The sequence below is a fragment of the Sturnus vulgaris genome, unplaced genomic scaffold (assembly GCF_052056855.1).
Source record: "Sturnus vulgaris isolate bStuVul1 unplaced genomic scaffold, bStuVul1.hap1 Scaffold_195, whole genome shotgun sequence".
NCBI classification, from domain to species: Eukaryota; Metazoa; Chordata; class Aves; order Passeriformes; family Sturnidae; genus Sturnus; species Sturnus vulgaris.
The window spans coordinates 5,065,493-5,091,981 of NW_028276170.1; the positions used below are offsets into that span (position 1 = coordinate 5,065,493).

Genomic DNA, 26,489 nt, shown 5'->3' on the forward strand with positions numbered 1-26,489 from the left:
ACACCTGTACCCATAAGGTCTCACACCTGCAGTAACCAGGTGGTAAAAGCCTCACGGCCTCGTCACTCAATGTCTTTTTGCAGAGTATGGAGACTTTTGTACGACAGGGACGTGGTGATGATCTCAACCTCTGGCTCCCCTGCTGCTTGTGAGGGCCCTCCTTTCTTATCCTTATTATCTAGGTACCTTATTTTCATCTTAGACTTCTTTGTTTCCATAGGGGTGACTATTGCTCTCTGTGAGTGCCCTTGCAGTTCAGCTGGAACCTGGACAGATGTAATGTCTGTGGGTTCCACTGCTGCACCATCAGACTCTCCCTCTTTAAGGCAGGGGGAGGGTTTCTCACCAGCTGGGGAAAGGTACTCCTTCAGCATCTGGCCCATCTCACACATCTCCTTCACTAAAACACCCACCCAATCCGGGTGTTTCATTTCTGAAGTGGGCTGTGGGGCAGGGTCAGGCTCTGCAGCAGCATCCCAATTTCCTGGGGTAGGTATCAGGGTTGTTATCCAAATCAATCTCCCCTTATCTCTGAATGTTAAATAGAACAGGTTTAACAGTCTTATCAGCAACACCAGCCACTGTAAAGGCATTAGTATTTAGAGAAGATTTGAACCCTTTGAAACCTTTGAAAACTGGTGGGGTGGACCTAAACGGTGGACTGGATGAAGGGAAGGGAGAAAATTTCCCCTGCTGTCACTTCCTCACAGTAAGTACCATTATTGAAGTAACCCCAAAAACACACAGTTAGAGTTCAATAGCTCTGAATCCATGTACTTACCTTCCAGAGAGACTTAAAACTCCATGAATTCCTCATCTTATCAACCCACAAAATGAACTGGATAATGGCCACAGTAGCCTTTGTTATAGGACCCATTTTTAGATAAAGGGCTGCAAATGGGAGAGATGTAGCAGTGACCACGTGCAGCACAAACCATATGGTGCCACCTAAAACACAAAATCAGGTCACTCAAGAACTGTTATTGCTTTTCCAGCCTTTCCACTCAATGCCCACAGGTTCCACTGTTGGGTGCCAAAATCTATCCTGGTTTGAATAAAAGACAGGTGTGTGCTAGGGACAGCAGGGCCTTCCCTTGAAATGGAGAAAGCAAATCCCTCCCTCTGAATGAGTATAATTTTGAAATTAAGGGGCTCTCAGGCCAAGATAAGGGGGTAGGAATGACAGTTCTTTACTAGTATATCTAAGAAGGCAAACAGAAGAACAACTCTGGAATTAACAAGAAGCAGAACAGGAACCCAGTTCCAGTCCTTCTGGGCCTCAGGCACTTTTCCCCTGTGCTGCAGTCACCGTCACCGCTGGCAGTGAGCGCTGGCAGATTCCCGGTGGACGGGGCAGATGTGACGATCCCGGCACCTGCAGGGGCTGGGGGTGATGGCAGCTGTGTCCCAGATGGGAAGGGATGGAGGAGAGGCAGGATGCTGGGAAAACAGCAAGCTGAAGCAGGAGGGCGTCCGAGCAGGGCTGCGGGGTCCAAAACAGAGAGGCAGCTCCCGGCGTTGGGATGGTGGGGGGGTAGCAATGACCTTTCTGCTCCGAGAGCCAAAAGCGAGCGAGAGCCAGCAACTGCCCCCCACCCTCCTTTACCTGCTTCCAATCTCACCGTGTTCCCCCTTTCCCTCCCCCCACCCTCCGAGAGAAATTCCCCAAAAAACAGGGAGGCTCTCCCTGGTGCTGGGACCTAACCATCAGTGCTTCTTAGCATGTCAATGGGAAAAAAATTCCACAGACAGGGAGGAAAGGAAAAAACAACCCCCAACAGATGCTTATCCAGTTCTTCAGCGATTTGAGGTTTATCAGCTGTTGCAGACACTGGGATGATGGTACAATGTTTTAATGCTTGTTAATCATCTAATTTCACAAGTGTTATTATTTATATCTGTTATCAGAAATGTTTTGGATTGTTGTATCAGAATTATTCCCAATTACTTTAAGTTTTTGGTTTTACTACATGTATTGTTTTGTCTTGAACTTCCCTTCATGTTCATGGCAAGAATCATGCATGCTGTTTTTAAAACAAGGAAGGGAGAATTAGCTCCTAAATATTTATATATTTATAAAAATTTTTTTTGCAATAATTATACAAAAAAAGTAAAATATTTTTATATAAGGCTCTTCAATTGAAGGTACAATGACAAAGCCTAATTAATTCATTAACTTAAGGAGAAGGTATGCATGTGTTTTTATCATCAACAAGTTCAAAGTAGTCACCTGTTCATTCAGCCAAACATCAGTTGCCTCCAAGAAAATGAGGCCCAGTGAGAAGAAAAAGAACCTAATCACCATGCAGCCTTCGTGGCCAGAACAAAACCAGAAGTAGGACTGCCAAGACATGGCTGTGTCTGGAAATTTACAGGCAAATTGTCAACAAAAGCCTTGTGTCATCATCATGGTATAGTGTTCCTACTAACCTTCTTCAGTTATTCCCTGTTCCAGGATCCAAGAGCACATTCAGTGATGTCAAAGATCAACATTTCCAGCTAATGGACTATTTGGACTTTAAAACAATGGTCATTTATTCCCATTTCCCTAGGACACACTGGACATTATTCTTTTGTTTTCTCATGCTGTGAAACCCCTGTGTCAATGACATGATAGAATTTGCTAAGTTTTGTTGATTGTAATCTGTCTTTTATGTATCTTATCCCATATCTAACAGATAACCAGTGATAACCTTAATGAGATAACACCCTCACAAGAGAGAGCTATTTTAACATCAGAACATATGAGCCATCTTTGAATTAATGAAAAAGGGTGAGATGTTGCAGTCAGGTAGACAAATTATAAAAGGCTTCATAAAATCAGGTCTTGCTCTCTGCTAAATTAATAGCTAGCCTGTCACTTCTTCTATGTGCAGCTAAGTTACTTGCTTGTTGCCAGGTGAAAACAATCTTAAACCTGAAAACAATTAACACAACAAGCTATTCTGGTAAGAGAACCATTTGCACCTGCAAGAAATAAGAAATCTGTCCTGCTGGGGACAAGGACGTTCATTCCCTTCCAGGAGCCCAATGCCCGGCTGGGGCTCCAGGGCAGGGGGTCCTTGAGCAGCTGCCCCAGAACCTCCGCCAGGGTCTCCCAGCGCAGCCGGAGCCGCTCGGCCTGGGGTCCCCAAAGGCCTCAGCGAGCCCCAAGTCCCTGCCAGGAACCCTCAACTCCCTCCAAGCCAGCATCCCCCACAGCCCCTGCAAGTTCCCCCCATGGCACCGGCCGTGGCCGTGTCCCCACATGTCACTGGCCATGTCCCACCATGTCCTCACCCATGGCTGTGTCCCCACCATGTTTCCATCCCTGTCACTGTCCCCCACATCTCCATCCATGCCTGTGTCCCCCCATGTCCCCACGGATGGCCACGTCCCCCTCCATGTCCATGTGTCCCCATGTCACTCTCCATGTCTGTGTCCCACCATGTCATTGTCCCCCTGTCCCCACCCATGTCTCAGTTCAGTGTCTTTATTTTCACCCCAGTGTTTTAAAGGGATGAAGAGAAATGAAAAGGAAATCAAGGCCAAAGGAAAAGCATTTCTGTGTCCGTGCTGGCTGACGATTCATATGCTTGGGTGGGAGGGAAGAACCTTTTCTGGAGGGGTTTCCACCCCACTGTCTCCAAAATCTTGGTCTTTGCCCCAGTTCATCAGGATTTGGCTGTGGAAGACACCCTTTAGTAATCAAAATTGCAAGATCATTGAGGTTGGAAAGGACCTCCAAGACCATTCAGTATTCCTGGATGCCACCAGAAGACAGGATTGAACAAAGAAGATTTCCTAGGGTTGAAAGTCAACAAATTCACTCTCCCCAAGGAATCCCAATGTCAGTTTGTGTCCCGATAGACATTCCTGCCCCTGTGTTCATCCAGGTGCTCACAGGGAGACAGGATGATGCAGAGACCCCCAGCCAGGTGTCTTCCCAACACGGATCACCAGGACCACGGATCACCAGGGCTCTGCCCAACGGGGGTCACTGGGGATCATCCAACACCGATCCTCCCATGGGGGATGGAGCTGGAGCAGAGCACGAAGCTCTTCCCACCCTCGGGGCACTCACAGGGCTTACCTTAGTGGAGCCTCTGTTGGTGTCGGGTCAAGTGAGAGCTCCTGGAGAAGCTCTTCCCACACTCAGGACACTCGTAGGGCCTCTCCCCAGTGTGGATGCGCCGGTGCCTGATGAGGGTGGAGTTGAGATTGAATCCCTTCCCGCAGTCGGGGCAGCGGAAGGGCCTCTCCTCTGTGTGAATCCGCTCATGTCTGAAGAGATCAGAGCTGGTCTGAAACCTCTTGCCACACTTGGGACACTCGTAGGGCCTCTCCCCGGTGTGGATGCGCTGGTGTCTTCTCAGGTCAGAGCTCCATCCAAAGCTCTCCCGACATTCTAAGCAGGTGTAGGGCCGTTCCCCTGTGTGGATCACCTGGTGCTGCATCAGATAAGCAATAGTGCTGAAGTTCTTCCTGCATTTCCCACACTGATAGGGCTTCTCCCCTGTGTGGATTCTCTGGTGTCGGCTCAGCTGGGACCTGTAGTTGAAACCCTTCCCACATTGCAAGCACTCGTGAGGCTTCTCCCCTCCAGGAGTCTTCTCCACCAGCTCTGAGCTCTGCCTCGATCTCCGGCCGCCTTCCCGGCTCAGGGAGGGTCTTTCCTCCTCGCAGCTCCCCGGGCTGGGTCTGTAGCCCTGCTTCCTGTGGGATCTCTGGGGTATTCCCTCCTCCTCCATCTGCCAACGCCTTGGGAATGAAAAATCCTGGTTTGGAGGAAAACACAAGGGCGCACCTTGGTCTGAGGCTTCCTCGTTCCAAAGTGCAACTCAGGAAGTCATTGGGCATCTTGTGTCTATAAGAACCCCCAAAACACAATGATTCAGCAAAAAAATTATCCAAACATCAAGACACAGATCAAAACCTCCCCAAAAAGCAAGTTTCAGCCCAAATCCCTTCCAAAATATAAAGATTCAGCCCCTGCAAATAACCAAAGCACCAACATTTAGCCCAATAAAGCTCACAAACACCAAGATTCACCCCTGTGAAAATCATGGATGGTCCTCTTCAGTCACCTGCTGCATGTGGGGGGACCAACGCTCCTGGGGCTGGGGCAGAGGCTGCAGATACAGGGAGGAGTGGAACATTGTGCTGCTTCCCGTTTCTGCTCCTCCTCTGGTGTCCCTACACTTCCGCACACTTCTCTTCCTCCCATTATTCCACTTTCTCCTGCACAATCCCACCTGCTCCTCCCACGTGCAGCATTTGACCATTTTGTTCAACCCTGCTTCTCCTTCCCTCCTCCTCCTGCCCCAGGCCCAGCACCCACTGCCGGCTCCCTCTTCCCCCCAAACCCACAGCATCCCAGCGCAGGGGCAGCGATGGAGCTGGGGCAGCTCGGGCTGGGGCAGCGCTGGGCTCTCGGCCGCTCCCGCCCGCACTCGCTCCCCACTGCAGCCGCTGCCGCCACCACAGCGCGGGGGGGCCCGGCCTTGGAGCTCCCCCCCTCCCACCTCCCCAAATTCCCCTGCCGGGGGGCGCTGGGGCCAGGAGACAGACGAGTGACAGATCAGGGGGGCTGGGAAGAGTCGGCAGCCAGAGAGCACTGAAAATCTCAGCAGGGACTACAGTGGCATCTTCGGGGACTAAACATGGCAGGGCACCCATGGAGGGTAGAAAGGAAAAGCCAGGAAGGGCTCCTGGCCAGAGGGATGAGGATCCCAAAATATCTCTGAAGGGTCTCTTGGGAGCATCTGGAGGGAGTTTGCACATTCTCCCAGAGGTAATCAAGGACATAGAAACCCAGCAGCACAATAAGGGAAGTCCAGAACGGATTTAGACAACAGGGGATGGAGGCTGTTGGTGTGCTGGGAAGGGATTGGGTGAAGGGGAGTGTGCAAGAAGGAATATGGTTCAGGCAAGAAGCAAAAGGAGGAATCTACGTGGGAAGAAACAGGATGATAGAACAGAGGAGAAAGAGAAAAATACTGAGGATGGGGATGTTTTTCAGCAGGCTCTTATCCTCACAAGTTACCAGCTGCTGCAGATCCTTTGTATCCCCGGTTGCCAGGACAGGCACACAAGGAGGTCAGGATTGCAGGGGGTTTCTCTGTGCTGGGCAGCGGCAGGAGCGGGCGCAGAGGGGCGGCACCGGGAGCACGGGCTGGGGGCCTGTGGGGAGCTGCGGGGCCGGGCCGGGGCTGTGGGGCAGCCGGGGCTCAGCGCCGGGCGCTGCCTGAGCCCAGCACCCCCCGGCAATTGCAGGCCCGGCAGTGGCCCCCGGCCCCCAGGAGGCTGCGGGACGCCCCGGCCGCTGCCCGGCCCCGTGGAGCTGCCGGCCCTGCCCGCCGGGGGGGCCGCGTTTGGACACTGCGGCAGGACAGGCACCGGCTCTGGGATACGGGCTGGCCACGGCAGCCACAGCACAAGGAGCAGCAGCACAAAGGAACAGCTGGGAAATGGGCATTGGACGTGCAAGCATCCAGATTAGCTTTTAAGCATTTTGTTTGGGTCACTGCAGAAAGGAATGATTGAGCAGAAAGCTCAGCAGCTGTCAGAGGATGAGCACCCCCAGGCACTGAGGGGGCTGCAGGAGGGGCAGAAGAAGCCCCTGGAGCACTTGGTCACAAAGACACAGCAGGGGAATGCAAGAAGGGAGGAGGAAAAGGCCAAGGGGAAGGCAAAGGCCATGGCAGAGTTTCTACAGCCCCTGAGGGATGAACCCCAGGGCCCAAGGGAGCCCCAGCACCCAGGGGCTCTCACATCCTTACACCATCTTCAACCAGGTGCCCTCCTCACACTGACACCATTCAGTCCTTGATGGCAAAGATGCTTTCTGGGGATGCACACTTACACAGGATGGTAAACTGGATTTTGCCTTTGAGGGGGAACAAGAGATAGAAGGGAAAATGGAAAAGACCTGGACGGTCCTTCTGCAGGGATGCAGGGAAGCACCAGCCTTATTGGGGCAAACCTTGCAGAAAATATCACAAGAATTTACCCCACCCCCAGGGAATTGGGTTAATGCAGGATGTGGATGACTTGCTGCAATCAGGAGGACAAGAAGTGGTAGAAGAAGGCTCTGTAAAATGGCTGAATGTTCAGCCTAAAAAGCATCTTTGAATATTTGAAATAAAAGAGGAAATGGTGGAGAAAAAGGTTAAATATTTTGACTGAAGGTTTGTGGTGTATTGACCCAGAGAAAGACTAGGGAATCTCAGAAGTAACGTTACCCAGTACTAAAATGGGGCTGGGAGAATTCTGAGAATGAATGGATAATTGCAGGACCTGCAATTGGATCCTCAATCCTGGATTGAAGATTGTCTGTTCTAGCTAGAAGATTGTATGACTTTTTAACCCCAAATAGCCTCAATGTTGTGGTATGGACATGAGAAACCACAAAATTTCAGAAAATGAAATAAAACCAAAATGATTGGTGCCACAGTCATGGCTCCTTCAGAATTAGAAAAGAAATTTGAATTGGATGTGGATGTTAAACAGGACCGTTCCAAAGGAATTCTTGTGCTAAAATGTTTAACCCAGTGGCCAGAGTGGCCTCATTGTCTGCAGAATTGTGCAGCCACAGCTTGAGCCACAGACCTGAGGCCCAAAAACTGATGGCAGCAGATCTCCTGTTGTTCAAGTCTGGCACCAAGTGAAAGCTTTGATAACCAAAGGAGCCTCTACATGGATGAGCAGTGCTCGGTGATTACAGAATGAAACTTGTTCAGTGGCACAGGAGGATTTAGAATTGAGGACAGGGGAAGGGTTTAACCCAGGCTCCTGTTTGAACAGCCTGCACAGGGGGCTGGGAACAAACCCATGACTGCATTCAAGTGACAGAGCTCCAGAGCCAGGCTGGGAGAGATTTAGGAGACATTCCCTGGCCTGAGGGACAAAATGTGTTTATGGATGGGTCTGCAAGGGCAGGAGAAGGGAAAAGAGCCCCAAGACACGCTCTGATGAAGGAAAGGGAATTAGACCAAGCTCAGGTTACCGCCTGCATGGTCAGCTCAACCGGCAGAGCTGGGTGTGCTTGGAAGAGCCTGGCACTGAAATGCCCTGAGCAGGAAGGGTCAAATATCTTCTGGTGACAGCATGGCAGCTAACAGAGTGAAAAAAGCTATTCTGACTTCTTCAGCAATAACCAAATCGCTTATGAAGGTATTTCTTAAAGAAATAATTCCAAGAGAACAGATTGTGGAAGCAACAGACTGAGATTGAGAACTCATTTTACAGCAAAGATCCTTCAGGGGGTTATGGCTGCTTTAGGAATACAATGGGACCTCCACAAGCCCTGGCACTCCCTGAGCTCAGGTCAGGTAGAAAGAACAAAAGGGAAATAAAGAAACTCCTTTGAAAACTGGTGATAGAAACCAAGATGCCATGGTAGCAGCTTTTGCCATTGACTTTGGCAAGAATAAAAGCCAGTCCCAGGGCAGATATTGAATTATATCCCTTGGAATTGATCTTCAGAATTCCTTACCCTGGGAATTCTCCACCTAGTGCGGGCTGGAGATAAGGGATGTATATTTCAAGCAGGCTGTGGCCAGAATCCTGTCTCTTGTGAAATCTCTGCCACAGGAAGCTGGGCTGGCACAGAGCCTGCCTTGGCACTTTGCTGTTCACAGCATCCACCCAGGACTCTGCCTCTCAATTACACTCACACACTGGGCTGCCTGCGATTCCACTGCTGGAAAGTATACCAAATTTAAAATTTTTTACCTTCCATTTGTCTAGTCAGGCTCGGTTTGCCCTTGTCCCGGGAAAGAAATTTTAAAAGTTTTTTTCTAAGCAATGTTAGACCACTCAACAGAGATGAGTTTAACATCTCAACAGACTGGGAATAGCCCAAAAGATTCCCACAAAGATAACAACATTCAACAAAACATCAACGAAACATCAGCAAACACCAAGGAACACCCAACCCAGACACTGCCCCTGGCCCAGATGGAGACACCTGGTCTGGAAAAGGCTGAGAAGGAAATCCAGGAATGCGGATCTAATTAACATCAGAAGAGGAGAAATCTGCCTGCAAGAGGAAACCAAATACTAAGAACTACACAATCTGGAAGCAATGAACACTAAACCAATGGATTTCAATGGGTTCAGACTCTAAAACGTTTAGGAAAAATCTTGTAAAACTCACGTGTAATCGAATGATTTTCTCTGCACACCCGGGCTATGTGTGGATGAAATTATTTCTGTTGCTCATCCTGACCAGAATCAAGTAATGCCTTGACTCTAACACTAAAGACATATTGAAGAGTTTTTGTTTTTCCTGCAGTTTCAGTGACAAGATTACACCATTAGAAAATTTTTTCATATTAATCCAACTTTTATTTTATCATTTAGATTTGGACCAGGGGTGTGACAAGCAATTTTTACTCCTAGGAGAAGATATAGAAAAGACTTGATTGCACTGGAATATTTTTCTCTATATTTGTGGCTGACTCTTAATGATGGCAGAATTTCGGAATGGGTTTTTCGATGCTCACCTTTAAGTTGCATTTTGCAAACGTAGAAGAGTATTAATAGTAAGGCTTTAACACATAAATAGTTAATGCAAAATCGTTAAAAAAAAAAAATAAAAATAAAGCAGATTGTGAGGGTGGACGTGTGAATCACCTAAAGGTTGCTCTGGAACAAAGGCATCCCTTCCAGGTAGCCAGCAGAAGACCTTTAGAAATGCAAATTAACATTGCTCAGGAAAAGTGCAGACAATGCCAAAGGGCCTTCTTACCTGGGGGAGGAATTTCCCTGAGTCCATCTGCCCCTCACCCCCAACTCTGCCTGCTTGCACAGATGGAATTTGCACAACTAAAGGCAGAGCCCATAGTGAGGATATCTGACTGCAACAGAAATTGGTTAAGCTGCAAAGGGAAACAGCAAACGCAGAATGTTGTGGAAGCTTAATAAAAAACAGTGTTTGGGGAGAGGAATCATCCCTCTCCCCAAAGCACTGGGGTGTTTTTGCTAGTCCAGAGAAATCACTTGGGAATCCAAGTATTTGATGATTTAATAAGATAAAAGTGGTCAATTGATGCAGCCCTGGATGGAGGGAGCACCCAAAAATGGGGAAAAGATGAACGGCCACCAGAACAAATGCTACAACACCATGGACCAGCCCCTGGGATCCCTAACGAATTCATATCAGGACACAGAAAATCCATCCATAATTTGAGTGGCATAATTAGATTTAAAAGTGTCCTTGAAATAATAACCAACCAGACAGCTCCAGCTCCTGACCTTCCTGACGACCAATCCACTGAAATGAGGAACGAGACATTTCACCATGGGATGGGATCAGATTATCTACTTACAGAAGAAGGAGGAGTTTGTGGAAAATTAAATCATTCAAATTGCTGTTTACAAATAGATGATAACCGAAAAGTGGTGAAACAGATAACAAAGGAAATAAGAAAGTAGCTCATGTACCAGTCCAAACAGGGAAAGGATGGGAATGGGACCCGTTTTCGTGGTTTCCTGGCAGACCATGGCTTAAACGAATGCTGCTCCTCCACTGACGTGCTGCAGCAACTCTCAGCTTTTTACCATGCAAGACAACTTGTACGAAACAGGATGCAGGAAAAGAAATTGAGTCAATGGAAATTAAAAGTTTGTAAGCGCTATTCTTGAGAAAAGGAGGGATTGAAAGCAGTAAGATTAATATCATAGTAGGAGTGCATATTAACGAGGACATGCAGTAGGCAGATCGGGAAATCTGAACCTTCCAAAAACGTTAGCAAGAGGGAATGGGAGAGGGAGATGCAGACGGGAAAATGAGGATAAAAAGGAGGCGGCGCTTTAGAGACCGCATGGCAAATGCCGCATGGCCTCTCTCTTTGTTCAGGAATAAAGTCACTTTTACAGGACTCCTCTGTCTCCTGCGGGCACACAAACCTCTGGCCACGGGAATTTTCCCGCACAGCCCCGGGCACAGGGCAGACACCTCTGTGCCACCCACAGAGCCAGCGCTGCTCCGGCACCGGCTCCTGCCGAGGCCCCAGCGGGAAGGAGACCGCGGGCAGCCGCTCCCGCAGCGCCCTCAGCCCAGCGCCAACACGGGCCGGCACCGGCACAACCACCCCGCCAGAGCCCCCTGCCGCCCCCTCGGCCCGCAGCGAGCCCCGAGCCCCGAGCCCCCGCACAACCGAGCGCGGCTCCCACCTGCGCTGGGGCCGCCTCCGAGCTCCGCCGCCGCCTCCCCGGGCTCCGGCCGCTGCCGCCGCTGCCGGGCCCGCACAGACGCTGCCACAATGGCGCCTTTGCTGCTCTGCCCAATCAGCGCGCGACAACCAGGAGTGACATTGGCACAATCAGCCAATGGCAGCGAGGGCCGGGCTCTGCACACGGCCCAGCCTCGGCCCGCGCTCTCAGGGCCCCCCGGGCTGTGGGAGGGCAAAGGCGGAGATGAGGAACAGCCCTGGAACGGGCCCGGGCCCAAGCCGCCATTGGCCTGGAAACACAAACAAAGTTCTCCGCAGCTCCCGGCACGCCTTTCACAGCCCTGCGTGTTTTCTGGCTCAGCGGGAAGCCCTGGAACCTCACTTCTCCTATCCCCTAATTAGGAGCATCAGTGCTTGGCTTTGATTTCCCCCAAAAAGGGAAAACTGCCCCAAACCCCAGGGGATGAGTGTGGGAGGGGAGAGATTTCTGGCAGAAAACTCGAAAAACTCAGAGCAGTGTAATGAGAATAAATGAAGACCCATTAAACCAGCTTTCTGCCACCCCTCCCTCCTTCCAGCTGCACCTTCTACCCCGGCAGTGCAGGGTGGGACAAACGACGCTCACTTTATAAAAAATTTCATAGGTTTATTAAAGCTTAGCAAGAAATGCAACGGAAGACAGAAGAAAGAAAAAAATCAGCACTGGAAGTACAGGACTAAACCCCCTCGTGCTCAACTACAGAATGGATGTTCTGCCTTTTATGGCCCTGCGCCCTCCCAAAGTCTTGTCGCCGAACTCCTTCTCTGCCATCCATTGCTGGAGACTCCTTTCTTACATCTGCACTGGAGGTCAGGTGTAGGAACAAGCCGGCCCTCCCCAAATGCCCCGACTGCCTGAGCCATGTCGTGACAACAATGCAAGGGGGAGGGGAAAGAGGACTATGGGAGGATATATTACAATAACATCATTATACATCCACAAAACTTATCTTAACATACACACACTGTTCATCCTTTAATTGTGAGAGCCAACCACCACATTACCCATCTATAACAATGGGGACTGTGCCGGTCACCATAAATCAGAGGGGGACGGAGCCAGCTCCAGTCCCCCCAAATCGGTGGGGACAGAAACAACCCCTGCCCCACCCGGGTATTTCATCAGCCTAATAGATATGTACAAAATGTTATACATATTCAAACATTTTAAAGTAGTTCCTCCCCCATCCCACCTTTTCCAAGCATGTACAGTTGTCTCAGTCCTGATCATTTGTTACTTTTCAATACATTCAACAGGTTTTGATTCCTTCATTGGTTAAATGTTAACATTACAACCACACTGGTATCACAACACAACATTCTCATTAAAAGATATCTAATCTTTAACAAAACTTCTTTTTCAAAAGTCAAACTTATATAACACATAGTATTCACTCTAACAATTACTAAACCAACACTGTAATATATTTATCACAGCGGCCTGGAGTTCAGAGCCAGGCTTGGGCTAGGGAGTGTGACTGGGGCTGCCATTGGGCTTAGGTCCAAGAACAACGGTGTTGGCCTTAGGGCAGGAATTGGGGCTGAGTTTGGGAGTTCAGGCTAAAGCTGGCATTGGAGTGTGGGCTTATCAAGGATTGAGAGAGATGGGGACTACTGATTTGTAATCAGAATTCGAATTTTACTGCAAGCTACATATGCTTATATACCATTTTCAGGAAGGTAAGTAATTTTTTCTACATTCATTGGTTAAACATCACAAAGACAAACTTTACATTTCTACTTACATTAAACTTTATATTTCATTTACATTTCAAACTTCACATTTCTATTTAGTTAAATCTTTTCTGTCAGCCAGATTTGATCCCATCTTCTTGTAATCTTCAAAGCTCTGTTTGTTCTTGCCAAGGCATCTTGGTTATCAAACTGCATATGCTAATTAATTTACAGTGCTATCAGTCTCAGTTACCACAGCTTAAAACAATGGATTAAGCTTCATTATTAAGCTTACATATTTCTATTGTCTTGCTTAACATATTTTCCTGAGGCCTGTCTCTACATCGTTTCTTGTCCTTGCATCTTCAGCATTCTTGCATTTCTCCATCCTGAGATTTGCTTTCACACAGCTTTCTGAGAGTTTTATACCTTTTCTATTCGCCACAACCAGCACCCCCTGAACCCCCATTTTCAGGCACCAGAACCCCTTTGAGCCCTGACTTCCAGGAAGGAAACTCCCCCTTAACACGCATTCCCCAGAAGGGGAACCCCCATTTCTGGGCACGGGGAATCCCTTGCACTTCCATTTCTGGGCAAACCCCCCTTCCTGGGCACAGAGATTCTCCTGAATGTTCATTTCGGGCCACCGAGATCCCCCTGTACCCCCTTCCCGAATCCTGAAAACCCCTGCACCCCCTTATCTGGGACCTGGAATGCCCTGAAGCCCCATTCCCGTGCACGGACACCCCCCTGAACCTCCATTTCTGGGCACTGGGACACCCCTGAACCTCCATTTTCAGGCATCGGGACCCCTTGAACCCCAGAACCGGGAAGGGAAACCCCCTGCACCCCATTTCCTTGACCCTGGGATCCTCTGAACCCCCATTACTGAGCATGAGGACACCCCCTGCACCCCCTTATTCGGTGCTGGGACCCCCTCCTGGACCCCCGTCACGTGTACTGGGACCCCCTGCACCCCCTTCTCGGGCATCCCGCCCTTCCCAGACCCCAGACCTGCCCTTTTCCTTCACCTTTGTACCCCTGGATCTCTCAAATTTCCGTGTCCCTCCAGTTGTCCTCTCCCGGCGCTTTCTTAATGGGGATCCCAGGGGTCCCAAGTGGTTCTCCGAGGGCTCCAAGGAAGTCGCAGCGGGGATCTAGAGGGATTCAGAGGAATTCTCTGGAATTCCCTCGTCCCCGCACCGCGCTCACTCGGTCTCTTTCGCTTCCGCGTCTCAACCTGCGAGACCGGGATCTACCCGGCGACTGATGACGTCACAGAGAGATACTGTTGCCATTGGCGGATAGGAAATAACCGCGCCAATGGCGGGGCCGGAGGCTGCTCTGGGGGCGGGGTCAGAGTTGGGGGCGGGGCTAGACTGAGTCGGGTCCGGGCGGGCCAGCGGCGGAACGGGGCGATGGTTCCAGCGCTGGGTCTGGCGCTGCTCCTGGGGCTTCTGGGACTCCTGGTGGGCCCGGGGGGCGCGACGAGCGGTGAGTGGGACCTCCCGAAACCGGGGCCCCCCTGAACATTCATTTCCAGGCACCGGGAACCCCCTAAACCTTAATTCCCGAGCAGGGGAACCCCCCCCGGGATCACCATTTTGGGAACTGTGACGCCCCCCCCACCCCCACCCCCTTCCCCACCACGAAGATCCCCCTGTACCCCCTCATCTGTCACCAGGACCCCCCTGAACCCCATTCTTGAGCACGGGGACCTCCTTGATCGCCAGTTTCCGGGCACCGGGAACCTCCTGCACCCCTTTATCTGGCACCGGCACCCCCCTGAACCCCCATTCCTGGGGATCAGGATCCCTTTGAACCCTGAATCGCGGACCAGGAAACCCCCTGAACTTCCGTTTCCGGGCACTGGGAACCCCCTAAATTTTCATTCCCGGGTATGGGAAACACCCCATAGCCCATTTCGGGATCTGTGACCCCCCCATCCCCTTCCTCGACACCAGGACCCCCCTGTACCTCCATTTCTGGGCACCGGACCCCCTTGAGCACCAATTTCCGGGCACCGGGACCCCCCTGTACCCCCTTATCTGGCACCGGGACCCCCCATAACCCCCATTCCTGGGGATCAGGATCCCTTTGAACCCCGAATCGCAGACCAGGAACTCTCCTGAACCCCCATTCCTGGGCACTGGGACACCCCTGAATCTCCATTTCTGGGTCTGGGACGCCTCTGCACCCCCTTTTCGGGCATCCCGCTTTTGGCAGACCCAGTCTCGCCCTTTGGACCCTCCGGACCTCCCAACTTTCCGTGTCCTCCCCGTTTTCCACTCCCGCCGCTTCCTGAAACGGGGTCCCAAGGGTCTCAGAGGGGTCGCAGCGGGGATCCAATGGGATCCAGATGAATTCCCTGGAATTCCTCTTTTCCCCCCGTCTGCTCCCCCACCGCACTCTCTCGGTCTCTTTCCCGTCTCCCGGGCTGCGCCTCTGGGATCTGCTCACCTCTCCCAGCTCCAGACCTCCCTTTCCCGTGACCCAGGGACTCCCTGGACCCCCATTCCTACTTTTCCTAGCTCCCAGACCCCCCTTTCCCTCAACACCGGCGACCCCTGGACCCCCCTCCCGTGGACAGAGACCACGTGGATCCCCCATCCCGCCTCTCCCAGTCTCCTCTTTGACCTTGGACCCTTCCCAGCTCTCCCCCTTCTGCTTCTTGCCCTCCCCTAAACTCTGTGTCCCCCGAGTTCTCCACCCCCTGCTCGTCCTGCGGGGGTGTCCCAAGGGGTCCAGGAAGGTCCCTGGAGGGTCATTGAGGGTCCCAGGGGGGATTCTGGGCTCTGGGACCCCCTTGAATTTCCAGTCCCGGGCACTGGGACCCCCCTGCACTCCCTTATCCAGTATCAATCCCCCCCTGCATCCCCCTTCCCATGCATCCCACCACTCCCAGCCCCAGACCCCCCTTTTCCTTGATTCTGAGACCCCTTAGACCCCCATTCCTGCTTTTCTTAGCCCTCAGCCCACCTTTCCCTCTGTATCAAGAACCCCCGAGCCCCCCATTCCAATCATCCCGGGTCTCCCTACCTTGTGACCCCTCTTTCCTTGGCACTGGAGTCCCCTAGACCCCCTTTCCTGGACACAGGGATCCCCTGAAACCCCAATCCCACATCTCCAAGTCCTTGTATCCCCCTTTCCTTGATGCTGAGCCGCCATTCCTGGACACTGGGACCCCATGCACCCCCTTCTCAGCTCTCCCAGTTCCTCTTTCATTGATCCGTGACCCCCTCAACCCCCCCAAATCTCTGTGTCCCTCCAGTTCTCCACTCCCTGCGTTACCTGCATGTGACGGTGTCAGAGCCCAGCCCGGGGATCCCTCAGTTCACGTGCATTGGATACCTGGATGGGATCCCCTTCACACGCTACGACAGCGAGAGGGGCCGGATGGAGCCACTGACACAGTGGATAAAGGATGGAGCTGAGCAGGGATATTGGGATAGGGGGACCCAGCTCTGCGAGAGGCACCAGCACACGGCTTGCAGGAACCTGGAGGCAGTGCAGGACTTGTACAACCAGAGCAGGGGTGAGTGAGGGGATCTGTGGGGCTGGGATGGAATCTGTGGGGTTGAAAAGGGATTTATGGGGATGGGGATTCACAGGGGACCAAGGGGCTGAGATGAGGATCCATTAGGCTGGTATGGGATATCTTGTGATCCATGGGTTGGGATGTGGATCCATGGGGCTGGGATGAGGCTCTGTGTGTCTCCATCAGACTCTGGGGCTCCATAGGGCTGGAATGGGGCTCTGTGGGGCTGGGACACAATTCCATGGGTTTCTGTGGATACAATCCCCCCAGGTCTCCACACATGGTTGCTGCTTTCCGGCTGTGATCTCCTGTCTGATGGGAGCATCCGTGGATCTGAGCGGTATGGCTACAATGGGCGGGATTTCATCTCCTTTGACCTGGGATCCAGGAGATTGGTGGCGGCCGACAGCGCTGCTGAGATCACCAGGAGTCGCTGGGAGCATGAAGGGAAAGAGGTTGAGGTTTTGTCGGATTACCTGGAGCACGAATGCCTGGAATGGCTCCAGAAATACGTCAGATACGGGCAGAAGGAGCTGGACCGCAAAGGTGGGTGCAGAATTCCTGTGGGAATGTGGGATTTGGGAATGGAGGACTTGGGAACACGATAATTCCTGTGGGAATTCCATTGGCAGATCTCACCCCCATGCCATTCCCATGGAATTCCATGGATGTCTCTCCCATCCAGAGCCCCCTGATGTCCATGTGTCTGGAAAAGAGGAACAGGGGACGCTGATCTTGTCCTGCCACGCGTACGGATTCTACCCCAGCTCCATCGCAGTCAACTGGATGAAGGGGGATGAAATCTGGGATCAGGAGACAGAGTGGGACGGGATCGTTCCCAACAGCGACGGCACCTTCCACACCTGGGCCAGGATCAAGGCACGGCCGGAGGAGCGGGAGCAGTACCGGTGCCGGGTGGAGCATCCTGGAATGTTGGAGCCTGGGATCTACGCTTGGGGTGAGGCTGGGAATGTGGAATGTGGGAATTTGGAATTCCCAACTGGGGATTCCCCTCACCTCCTCACCATCCCATGTTTCCCAGAGCCAACATCCGGCGGGAATCTCACTGTGGTGGTCACTGTGTCCGTCGCTGCCATCATCATCCTCATTGCCTTCATTGGATTCATTGTCTGGAAGCACCAATCCGGTAACACACGGGATGGGGGTTGGGAAGGGGCATGGATCCACCTGGCACTGTTCTGGGAATCCTGTGCCACCAGCACTGATCCTTCTGTTTTTCCACAGGGAGGAGGGACAGGAATGAATACAGCATGGCAGCCCGTGAGTACCAGTGGTGGATCCAGCTCTTGATCCCCTCCGTGTGGATCCCAAGATGGATCCTGGGGTTAATCCTGGTGTGTGATCTATGATAGAATCTCATGGATCTTCTCTTTCTGCAGGAAATGACATGGAAATAATGGCTTGACCACAGGTATGGAGCAGGATGAGGGTGGGATTCCAGAGGGTAATTGGGGCAAGATGGACAGATTGGGATCAGGGAGGGATTCTGGATCAGAGCAGGGGTCCAGAGGAGGATCAGACGGTATTGTGGAATGGGATAGGGGCTGGATTATGGAGCAGAATCATGTGGGATGGATGGAGCAGGATCAGTTGGGATGGATGGATGGATGGATGGATGGATGGATGGATGGATGGATGGATGGATGGATGGGGCAGGATCAGTTGGAATGAATGGAGTAGGATTGGTGTGGGACGTACGGGGCAGGCTCAGGGAGGGATTCCAGAACAGGATCAGCTGGGAAGGATGGAGCGGGATTGTAGCAGGATTGGGATGGGATCAGGTTGGGATTCCAGAGAGGGATTAGGGCAGGATGGATGGAGCAGGATCAGGTGGGATCGATGAAGCAGGATTGTGGCGGGATCAGGTGAGCTTCTGGAGCAGCTCCCTCTCTCCATGGGCTCCAGCCAGGTCCATCCTGTGGGATGGGGACAGGGACAGGGTGACACTGTGACCCTCTCTCATCCTGGCAGGAATCACTGCCTGAGCGATTCATGGAGCTGGATCCAGCCCCTTCCCTTTTCCTGGGAAACCGAGAATTGCCAGCAGAGCTCATCCCAGTGCTCCCACCCACCCACAGCTCTTGCTAACGGATCAATTTCCCATTTTCCAGTGTTTTAAAGCCAAGAACTGTGGGAATGCAGCTAGAGAGCAAGACTAGAAGCAGAGTTCAGCTTGTAACAAGTGACATAGATGTGTTAGCCATAGTAGGCTGCAAGCCTTGGCAAGAGTAAGTGGGATTCTGAAGAAGGAATGTAAGAGATAAGAGAGTGCTTGGTACGATGTGGTTAGTGTGATGGTTTGTGGGGAATCATGCAAATACCGTACATACCTGGTGGCTGGGTTTGAAAGACAGGTGTCTGCTAAGAAAGGCAGGAACCTCTCTTAAAATGGAAAATGTAATTCCCCTCCCTCCACATTATTATAAATTCGAAATTAAGGGGCTCTCAGGCAAATATATGGGAATAGGAGTAATAGTTCTTTACTAGGAAAAATTAAAATAGAAATACAGTATTACAAAAAGAGCAAACGCAAAACACAGAGTCAGAATACAACCTGACAATCCATCAGTCAGGGTGTTGGTAGCAGTCCCAATAAATACTGGCTGCAGTCCTCCTGGAGTGGCAGATGTGGTTCTGTTGAAGCAGTGCTCCTGTAGACAGATACAGTTTTCCTCTGTAGATCTAGTGATGATGTAGAAGGGTCTGGTTTTCCTCTGGAATCCAGTGGGAAAAAAGGCTGCTCTGATATTCCAAATCTCAGATTTATCTAGGTACAAAATGCTCAGCTCCTCCCCCTGGCTGGAGCATCTCCCAATGGGATGATGGAATTTTATCAGTCATGCAGTGGCACTCAATGGCCCATTAACAGAAGATATCTTCCTGAAGGAAGGATGGGTTGTGGAGAAGATAAAGAACACTGCCCCACCTGCTTTTGACAGATAGCTCATTAACAGAGGGTATCTCCCATGGAGATAAGGATCACTGCCCCATCCGGTTTCAACAAGCGGTGACAGAATACATCTTTTGGTTACATCCTACTTTGCAAGCCAAGATACCTGGTTTGCTTGGAATGGGGCATTGATTCAGCAATGTTACTTAGTTACAACTGTGCAATATAGCCTAGTTCCACAAATATTTTTGGTGTGCTGTTTTTAGCTATAGCTGAAAAGGTATGTACATTCAGCTGTGTGTATCAATAAATGGCTTCACGCTTACATCAAGCTGGAGACCCCATCTCTTTATTACCACCACTGTGAAATGGTGCCCTGTCTTGGTTTGAAAGACAGGTATTTTTCTAAGGAAAGGAGAGAACCCCTTTCCTGAGATGCAGAGTGCAACCCCCTCCCTTCTAATTATTTTAGTTTCAAATCAGAGGCCTTCAGGCAGGAGATATGGGGATAGGAATAACAGTTCTTTACTGATATCTAACAAGGCAAAATAGCAGAAACAACAACAGCTATAAAAACTGACAACAGAAGAGAACAGTATAGCTCAGTTCCAGTCCCTTTGGCCAAAGCCCTCTCTCCCTGTGCTGTTACCGGTGCTGGGGGCAGGGCAGGTCCCGCGCAGCTCAAGAGGGGCTGGAGTGATGGCGGCAGCAGCCCAGGGGTGAGAGGGATGGGGGAGTGACTCCCCCCTCACGGTGTCGGTCGTGGTGCTCAGCAGAGTGTCCGGAGGTAGCAGGGTGAGGTGGGAGAGCAGCAGAGCGATGTCCAAAGGCAGGGAGCGTGGATCTCAGCGCTGGGATGGCAGGGGAGATGCCAGATCCGAGCACGGGGCGTCCTCCTCTCACTCCACAGGCGAAGTGAGAGAGCAGAGTCCCCCCCCAGACCCCTCTCCCACCTTTTCCTTTTCCGGTCTCCTCCCATCCCCCCACCCCCCTGCAAGAGAAAACTTTTGCTACTAAGGTGTAGCCACAAGTACTCAGCATAACAATGGGAAAAATTCCACAGAGAGAAAAGGGAACAATTCAACCCCCAAGAGGAGGAAAGAGTGGTCTGAAGACCTTATTCTGAATTTGCTTTTCTTTCTCTTTCTTTGTGTAGTTAATAAAGTTTTTTATACCCTTTTAAGTTTTAGGCCTGACTTGTTCTTTTGCTCCTGGTTCTGTCTCACAACAGAAAATGAGTATATTTAAATTGGCAACTCAAAACTATAACATTATTTGGTGTGTTGGCCAGGAAATTAAAAAATTAAAATTAAACCAAGACATTAGATTATCCTGTCTGGATGAAGATAACCAGAACTCCAGGAAAGGAATTTATTGATGGGGAGTAGGACAGGATGGCTACAAAAAAAGTTGATTTACAAGTTGGGGTTGATGATTTTGAGTAATGAAGGTCAATGAATATGCAACAGATTGATGCATTTAAGGAAGTGTTTTCTGAGTGTGTGGCCTTGGCTGAATACCCAGCACCCAGCCACATTAACCCTTTGCTTTACTGTCTTAGTCTCCTATTTGTCTTTTTTTTCTTTTTTAATTAAACCTTGTAAAATTTACCAGGAAAGTGAACCTCGTTTTTCACATCACTATGGGCAGGGAGCTGCTGCTCCTGAAGCTCCCCTTTCCTCGTTCCTTCCAGGAGGAAAGCTGGGTGTGGGAGCGCTGCATGCGCTCCTTCAGAGGCTGCTGAGGGCAGGGCTGGGGAAGGGGAAGAAGTGGATGAAGAACTGCGTGCAGTGTCCTGGCCCTGCTCATCCTCCCCATGAATGACGAGGCCCCCAGGGTGGGCCAGGCACTGCTGCCAAGGCTGAGCACTGACACGGAGAGGGGTGGCTGACCCCCCCTGGGGCTCCAGGCCTTGGGCAGCATTCCCCAAGCACAGCCCAGGGAAGGGTCCCTGCAGAGCCAAGTTGGCATTGCCAGCACCTGCCCTGCCCACTCCAGCAGGGCTCAGCACCAGGCCAGGACACCGAGGTGTGGACAGGTGTGTCCCCAAAGGTGTTGGAGAGCAGGCATTTGGGCCTCAATCCCTGTACCTGGGGGCCATTCCCGGATGTTTTGGCAGCTCCCTAAAGGCAGAGTCACCCCAGGTCAACTTTCCCAGGCCCTGGAGCCATCTCCCAGTTTCTGCTGTTCCACAGGCCTCCAGGAATGCCGTCCTTGCTATCGCAGAGCTCCTCAAGTGGAAGGAGCTGAAGCACGTGGTGAAGACAGGGCAGACCTGGAGGATGGCTGACTGCTTGGTGAGGATGTGCCCCAGGGACTGTGCTGGGCCGTGGGCTCTGCAGCTGGGCCTGGGGAAGAGACCCCACAGCCTGGAGCTGCATCCTTGTTCCTGGCTCAAGAACAGAGCCCCAGGGGCTCTCCTCCAGTCCCATCTCCCCTTCCTGCACCCAGTGGGAGGGAGGAGGGCTCTTGGTAATGGGGCTGCTGCCAGGAGGGGCTGCTCCAGCCACCTGGAAGATGTGTGACAATGCCACATCTTTATGGTCCCTCCAGATGGAAAAGGATAGCAGCAGGGCTGAGCAGCACCTTCATCAGAGCCTGCAGTGCCTGAGGGACCCTCAGCAATGTGTGCAAGACTGGACCATCAGGTTCATGAGCCCCAGCCCGGGGTCCCTCTTTGGGCAGCCCCTGTCCCCCCCAGCCCCTGCCCAGTGCCACATCCAGGCTGCTGGTGGTCCCTGGTTGTTTGGGATCGTGCTGGGGAACAGCAGGGGCTGACAGAGCTCTGTGCCCAGGGACCATCGTGTGACATCCCCAGGACCAGAGCGAGGAGCTGCCTGCTCTGGATTTCAGTGGGGAGTGGGGAGTGAGGGCTGGGAGAGTGGGGGGTCTCTACAAACACGGGAACTCATCTCGGCTCTGTTTTGGTCACAGAACTTCAGGCCTTGCAGAAAGATGGGTGTGAACTCACGCGTTGTCTGGCAGCTCAGAGCAGCTCGATCCTGAGGAGCCGAAGGAGCAGCGGACACCGGGACAGTCCCTGCGAGCTCTGTGGTGCTGGCACTGCTGAGCTGGGGGCCTGTTGTGCCCAGAGTGGGACATTCAGGCTCGACTGATCAGGGACACCCTCCTGCTGATTCACAAGGTGCAGAAAGGACTCCTTGACTTCCTAGGGTCCTTCTCAGAGAAGGCTCTGGGTGTGGCTGGATCCAACTCCAGCCCCAGACTGGGGCAGCACTTTAAGTCTGAAGGGTCACACAGGCGTCCTTGAGCCTGGAGATCACTTTGTCCTAAGGATTATGGCTGGCAAGCCAACTATAGTTTTGTAAATAAAGTTAGTTTTTTTAAGTTTTAAGTAATTGCTTTTTAAATTTCTTTTAAGACATCCCAAAGGTACCTGCGGGCAGGTGGGCACACAGGTGTGATGGAGTGGGTGGGATCAGGCCAGGAATTAGACCCTGATTTTGTGATTTACAGCAGGACTTCTCCTCTGATCCTAATTCCCAGTGTTATGGTGCTGCCAGGTGTGCTGCTGCTGGGTCTGGGACCCTCACAATGAGATCTGATACCCCTAAACTGGGGTTTGGGTCCCTCAGATTGGGGGTTCAGGTCCTGGACTCCTAAACTGGGGTCAGGGACCCTCAAACTGTAATCTGGGTTCTTTAAACTGGGTCTGGGATTCTTAAACTGAGATCTGGTTCCCCCAAACTGGGATCTGCAGCCCTCCAGCGTGATCTGGGATCCTCACACTGAGGTCTCAGCTCTCCACCCTGGGACCTGGGCCTCTCAAACTGGGGTCTGGAATCCCCAAACTGGGTCTGGACCCTCCCCCCACCTGGAGTTTGGACCCCTGAAAAAACTGGGGGGACAAGTGGGGGAGGTGAGGTAGGGGTTTATTTGGGGGTACAAAGATTAAAGGGGGATGGGGAGACCTCAGAGTGGAATTTTGGGTCCACCTTAGAGGGGGGAGGTGAGTGGGAGTAGCCCAGGATGGAGATTTGGGATCCTCAGGGTGGGCTTTGTGGGGTCTCAGGGGGGGATTTGGAGGTCCCAGAGTGGGTTCTGGAGGGTCTCAGGGTGGAACTTTGGGGTCCCAGAGTTGATTTAGGCAGTTCCAAGATAGATTTTGTGGGTCCCAGCGCCAGTTTTCACAGACCCCTTAGTGGAAGGCCTTTGGGGTTTGAGGATTCCCAGGGTGGATTTTGGAGTTTCACAGTGAGTTTCACCCTCCCCAGGATGGATTTGGGCATCTCAGGTTGGGTTTTGGGGTTCCAGAGTAGGTTTTTAGGGTCCTAGGATGGATTTTTGGGGTCCTAGGCTGGGTTTTCAGGGTCAGAGGGATGGATTTTAGGGTTCCAGCACCCGCAGCGCAAAGTCCAGGGCGGGGGCACTGTGGGTCAGACACCCCATGGACACCACGTCGATGTGGGGCCCCAAAAACTGGGGGAGGGTCTCCAAAACGATGCCCCCACTGGCCTCCACCGTCACTCCGGGATGTGCAGCCTTGACCTGCACCGCAGCCGAGTGCAGCTCCTGGGGGGACACCCTGTTAGCAGGGAGCACCCCCTCCCCAAAATTTGGGGGTACACTGGACATATGGATGTATCCTGGATGCTACATAGTGCAGAATCCCCCCCCAAATTGGCCCAAATCTGCCCAATGTGGGACCTCCCCCACAGGAAACCCCCAATTCAGGGATTGTTCTACCCACTGAGCTCCAAAATTGGGGTGTCCACCTCCAACCCCTCCAAATCAAGGGTTATCCTGATTAAACCCAATAAAAACTCAATAAAAATTGATTCCCACCCAACATCTGCCCAACTGGGGGTACCACCCACCACTGACCTCCAGAACAACCCCAAATTTGGGCTCTCCAATCCAAATAGCTCTCCCCCCACCCAGAACCACCCAAAATTGTGGCCTCCTATTCAACACCTCCAATCCAGGCATTTGCCCACCCCTGACCCCCAAATTACAGTCCCCCCACCTAAACTCCCCAAGTTAAGGGTCCCTTCACCCAAAACCTCACAAACTGGGATTATCCAATCCTCTGACTCCCCCGAAATTGGGATTATCCCTCGTATCTTTGGGGTGGCCCACATTTACAGCAGATTCCCATTTTACTGGTGTAGCCTCACCCCGGGATGTCCCCTGTGTCCCATTTTTGGGGTTTATCCCCATTTTTAGAATCTAACCCCCCATTTTTGGGGTCCAGCCCACACTTGGGGTCCCACCACTATTGGCCCCCTCCGGTTTTGGGGCTCACCTGGGGGCTCAGGTTGTCCAGCAGGACGATGTCAGCCCCAGCCCCAGCAGCCGCCAGCGCCTCGCCCGCACTCGAGCACTCGACCCCCAACCAGCGGGTGAAGCCCCCGGCCCGGCGCACCCCCAAAATCATCTGGGGAAGAGGGGGGTCAGGGAGAACCCCAGAGTGACGCCCCAGTATGGGGCAGGGTAAAATGGGGGCTCCCCCACAGTCATTCACTTAAAATTGGGGTTCCCCCCACTGCCTTCCCCACATTGATCGCCAAAAATTGCGGTCTTATCTCCCACAGTCTCCCAATTCAGGAGTGTCTACTCCCCAAAAGGTGGGGTTCTCTCAACTACAAACACCAAAATTTAGAGTTATCCAACACATGATGTCCCGCCAGTTCAGCAGTGACCTCCCAATTTCCTTCCAAAGTTGGGAACCCTGCACCCATCCCCCCCAATTCATAGGTCCTCCCACATCAGTCCAGCTTGTTCCCTACTGACCCGGAGCTTTTCCAAAGCGTTTCCTCTGCAGGTGGCCTCGAGGACAGACTGCAGGACACGGTGTCCTGTAGCCTTCCCAAGGCTTCTCTGTTGCCTACAAGGCACAACTGCAGCACTTGCCCATCTGGAGCTTTTCCGAGACATCTCTCCTGCAAGCAGTCCCAACTCCAAACAGTGACATGGAGCAGACACCACCCAGAGTGCCCAAGCTGGCCTGGGTGAAGGAGGAGGAGGAGGCTGCAGCTCCCTCAGCACAGCAGCCTGAAGAGCTGGAGCAGATCCAGCTGCTGCAGGAGGGTGAGTAGCAGAGCTGGGCCACAGGGCTGGTGCCTGCAGCCAGCTTAGCCCCATCCCATCCCATCCCATCCCATCCCATCCCATCCCATCCCATCCCATCCCATCCCATCCCATCCCATCCCATCCCATCCCATCCCATCCCATCCCATCCCATCCCATCCCATCCAACATGCCCATGGATAGGACAGAAGAGGGGCTGGGGCTGAACGCCCACGCAGCCACACCCCATCCCTGGAGCATCCCAGGGCAGTCCCTGCCTGGGAATGCAGGGCTGGGCTGTGTTCTCCAGCCTCTCTCTCTTTTGGCATCCTGTCTGGTGTGCATGTCTTCCTGAGGAGGTACAAGCCTTCTGGGTGCTGCTGTTCCTGTGCACACTCTGGTCATTTTTCTCTGGTGTCCAGAGCCACGTTGACAGCAGCAGCTCCACAGGCCAGCTCCAGGAGACATCGTTCTTGCCATGGTGGCAGCAGCTCTGTGGGTCCCGAGCTCAGTGTCACGGGAGTCTTGGCCACACAGCACAGTGGCCTGGACAGCTCTGGGGACCCGGGCTGATCGCCAGCGCTGCCACTTCCCACTGCTCCTCGCCTGCAGCAGCCAGTGGCCGTGCTCCAGCAGGGCCTCCTTGTCCCTCCTTGTCCCTGGCCAAAGCAGCTTGGGCACCTCGGGGCTGTCCCCACCGTCCTGCTGAGGCCAGGCCTCGAGGGCTTCTGCCACGGGCACCAGAGACGCGTTGGGGAAGCGCCAGAGCAGCCGGCTGGCAGGAAGAAGGTGGCTGTCTGGGGGCTGCTTATGGCCTCTGCCACCCAGTTCCTCAGGGCTTCCCACCAACCCATCCACACAAGTCCTCCTGGCCCATCACAGCCTCCCGCCACCCAGCGCCACACGCATCCCCCTCACGCCTTCCCACTGCCTTCTCCGGGCAGGCCTTGGCAGCACCGCAGCCCTTCATGGCCTCCCACTGTCCCGTGCCCTCCACGCCTCCCCCAGGCCTGCCTGGCTGCTGAAAGAGCTCCAGAGGAGCCGCATCAAGAGGCACCTCAGAGCCCTCAGCAATCCAGCCAGCAACACACGGGCAGGACACAGATGGCGCTTCCAGGCTGGCAGAGGGGTGCTGGCC

The 26,489-nt window shown here is 52.6% G+C and overlaps 1 protein-coding gene and 1 long non-coding RNA gene across 2 annotated transcripts; both read left to right on the top strand.

Annotated features, from left to right (window-relative positions):
- Window positions 1–14,247: 14,247 nt before the first annotated feature.
- LOC148218025 (class I histocompatibility antigen, F10 alpha chain-like) lies at window positions 14,248–17,364 on the top strand (the record flags this gene model as incomplete). Its single annotated transcript, XM_088158034.1, has 4 exons — window positions 14,248–14,366; window positions 16,144–16,407; window positions 16,681–16,956; window positions 17,096–17,364. Coding segments are annotated over exons 1-4 (885 nt in total), but the record flags the coding sequence as incomplete, so codon positions are not given.
- An 87-nt stretch (window positions 17,365–17,451) lies between these two features.
- Window positions 17,452–19,954, top strand: LOC148218026 (uncharacterized). The gene is made up of 4 exons (XR_015800577.1): window positions 17,452–17,557; window positions 17,656–17,691; window positions 17,811–17,842; window positions 18,403–19,954. It is a non-coding gene; the product is annotated as an uncharacterized LOC148218026 (long non-coding RNA).
- The last annotated feature ends 6,535 nt before the right edge of the window (window positions 19,955–26,489 follow it).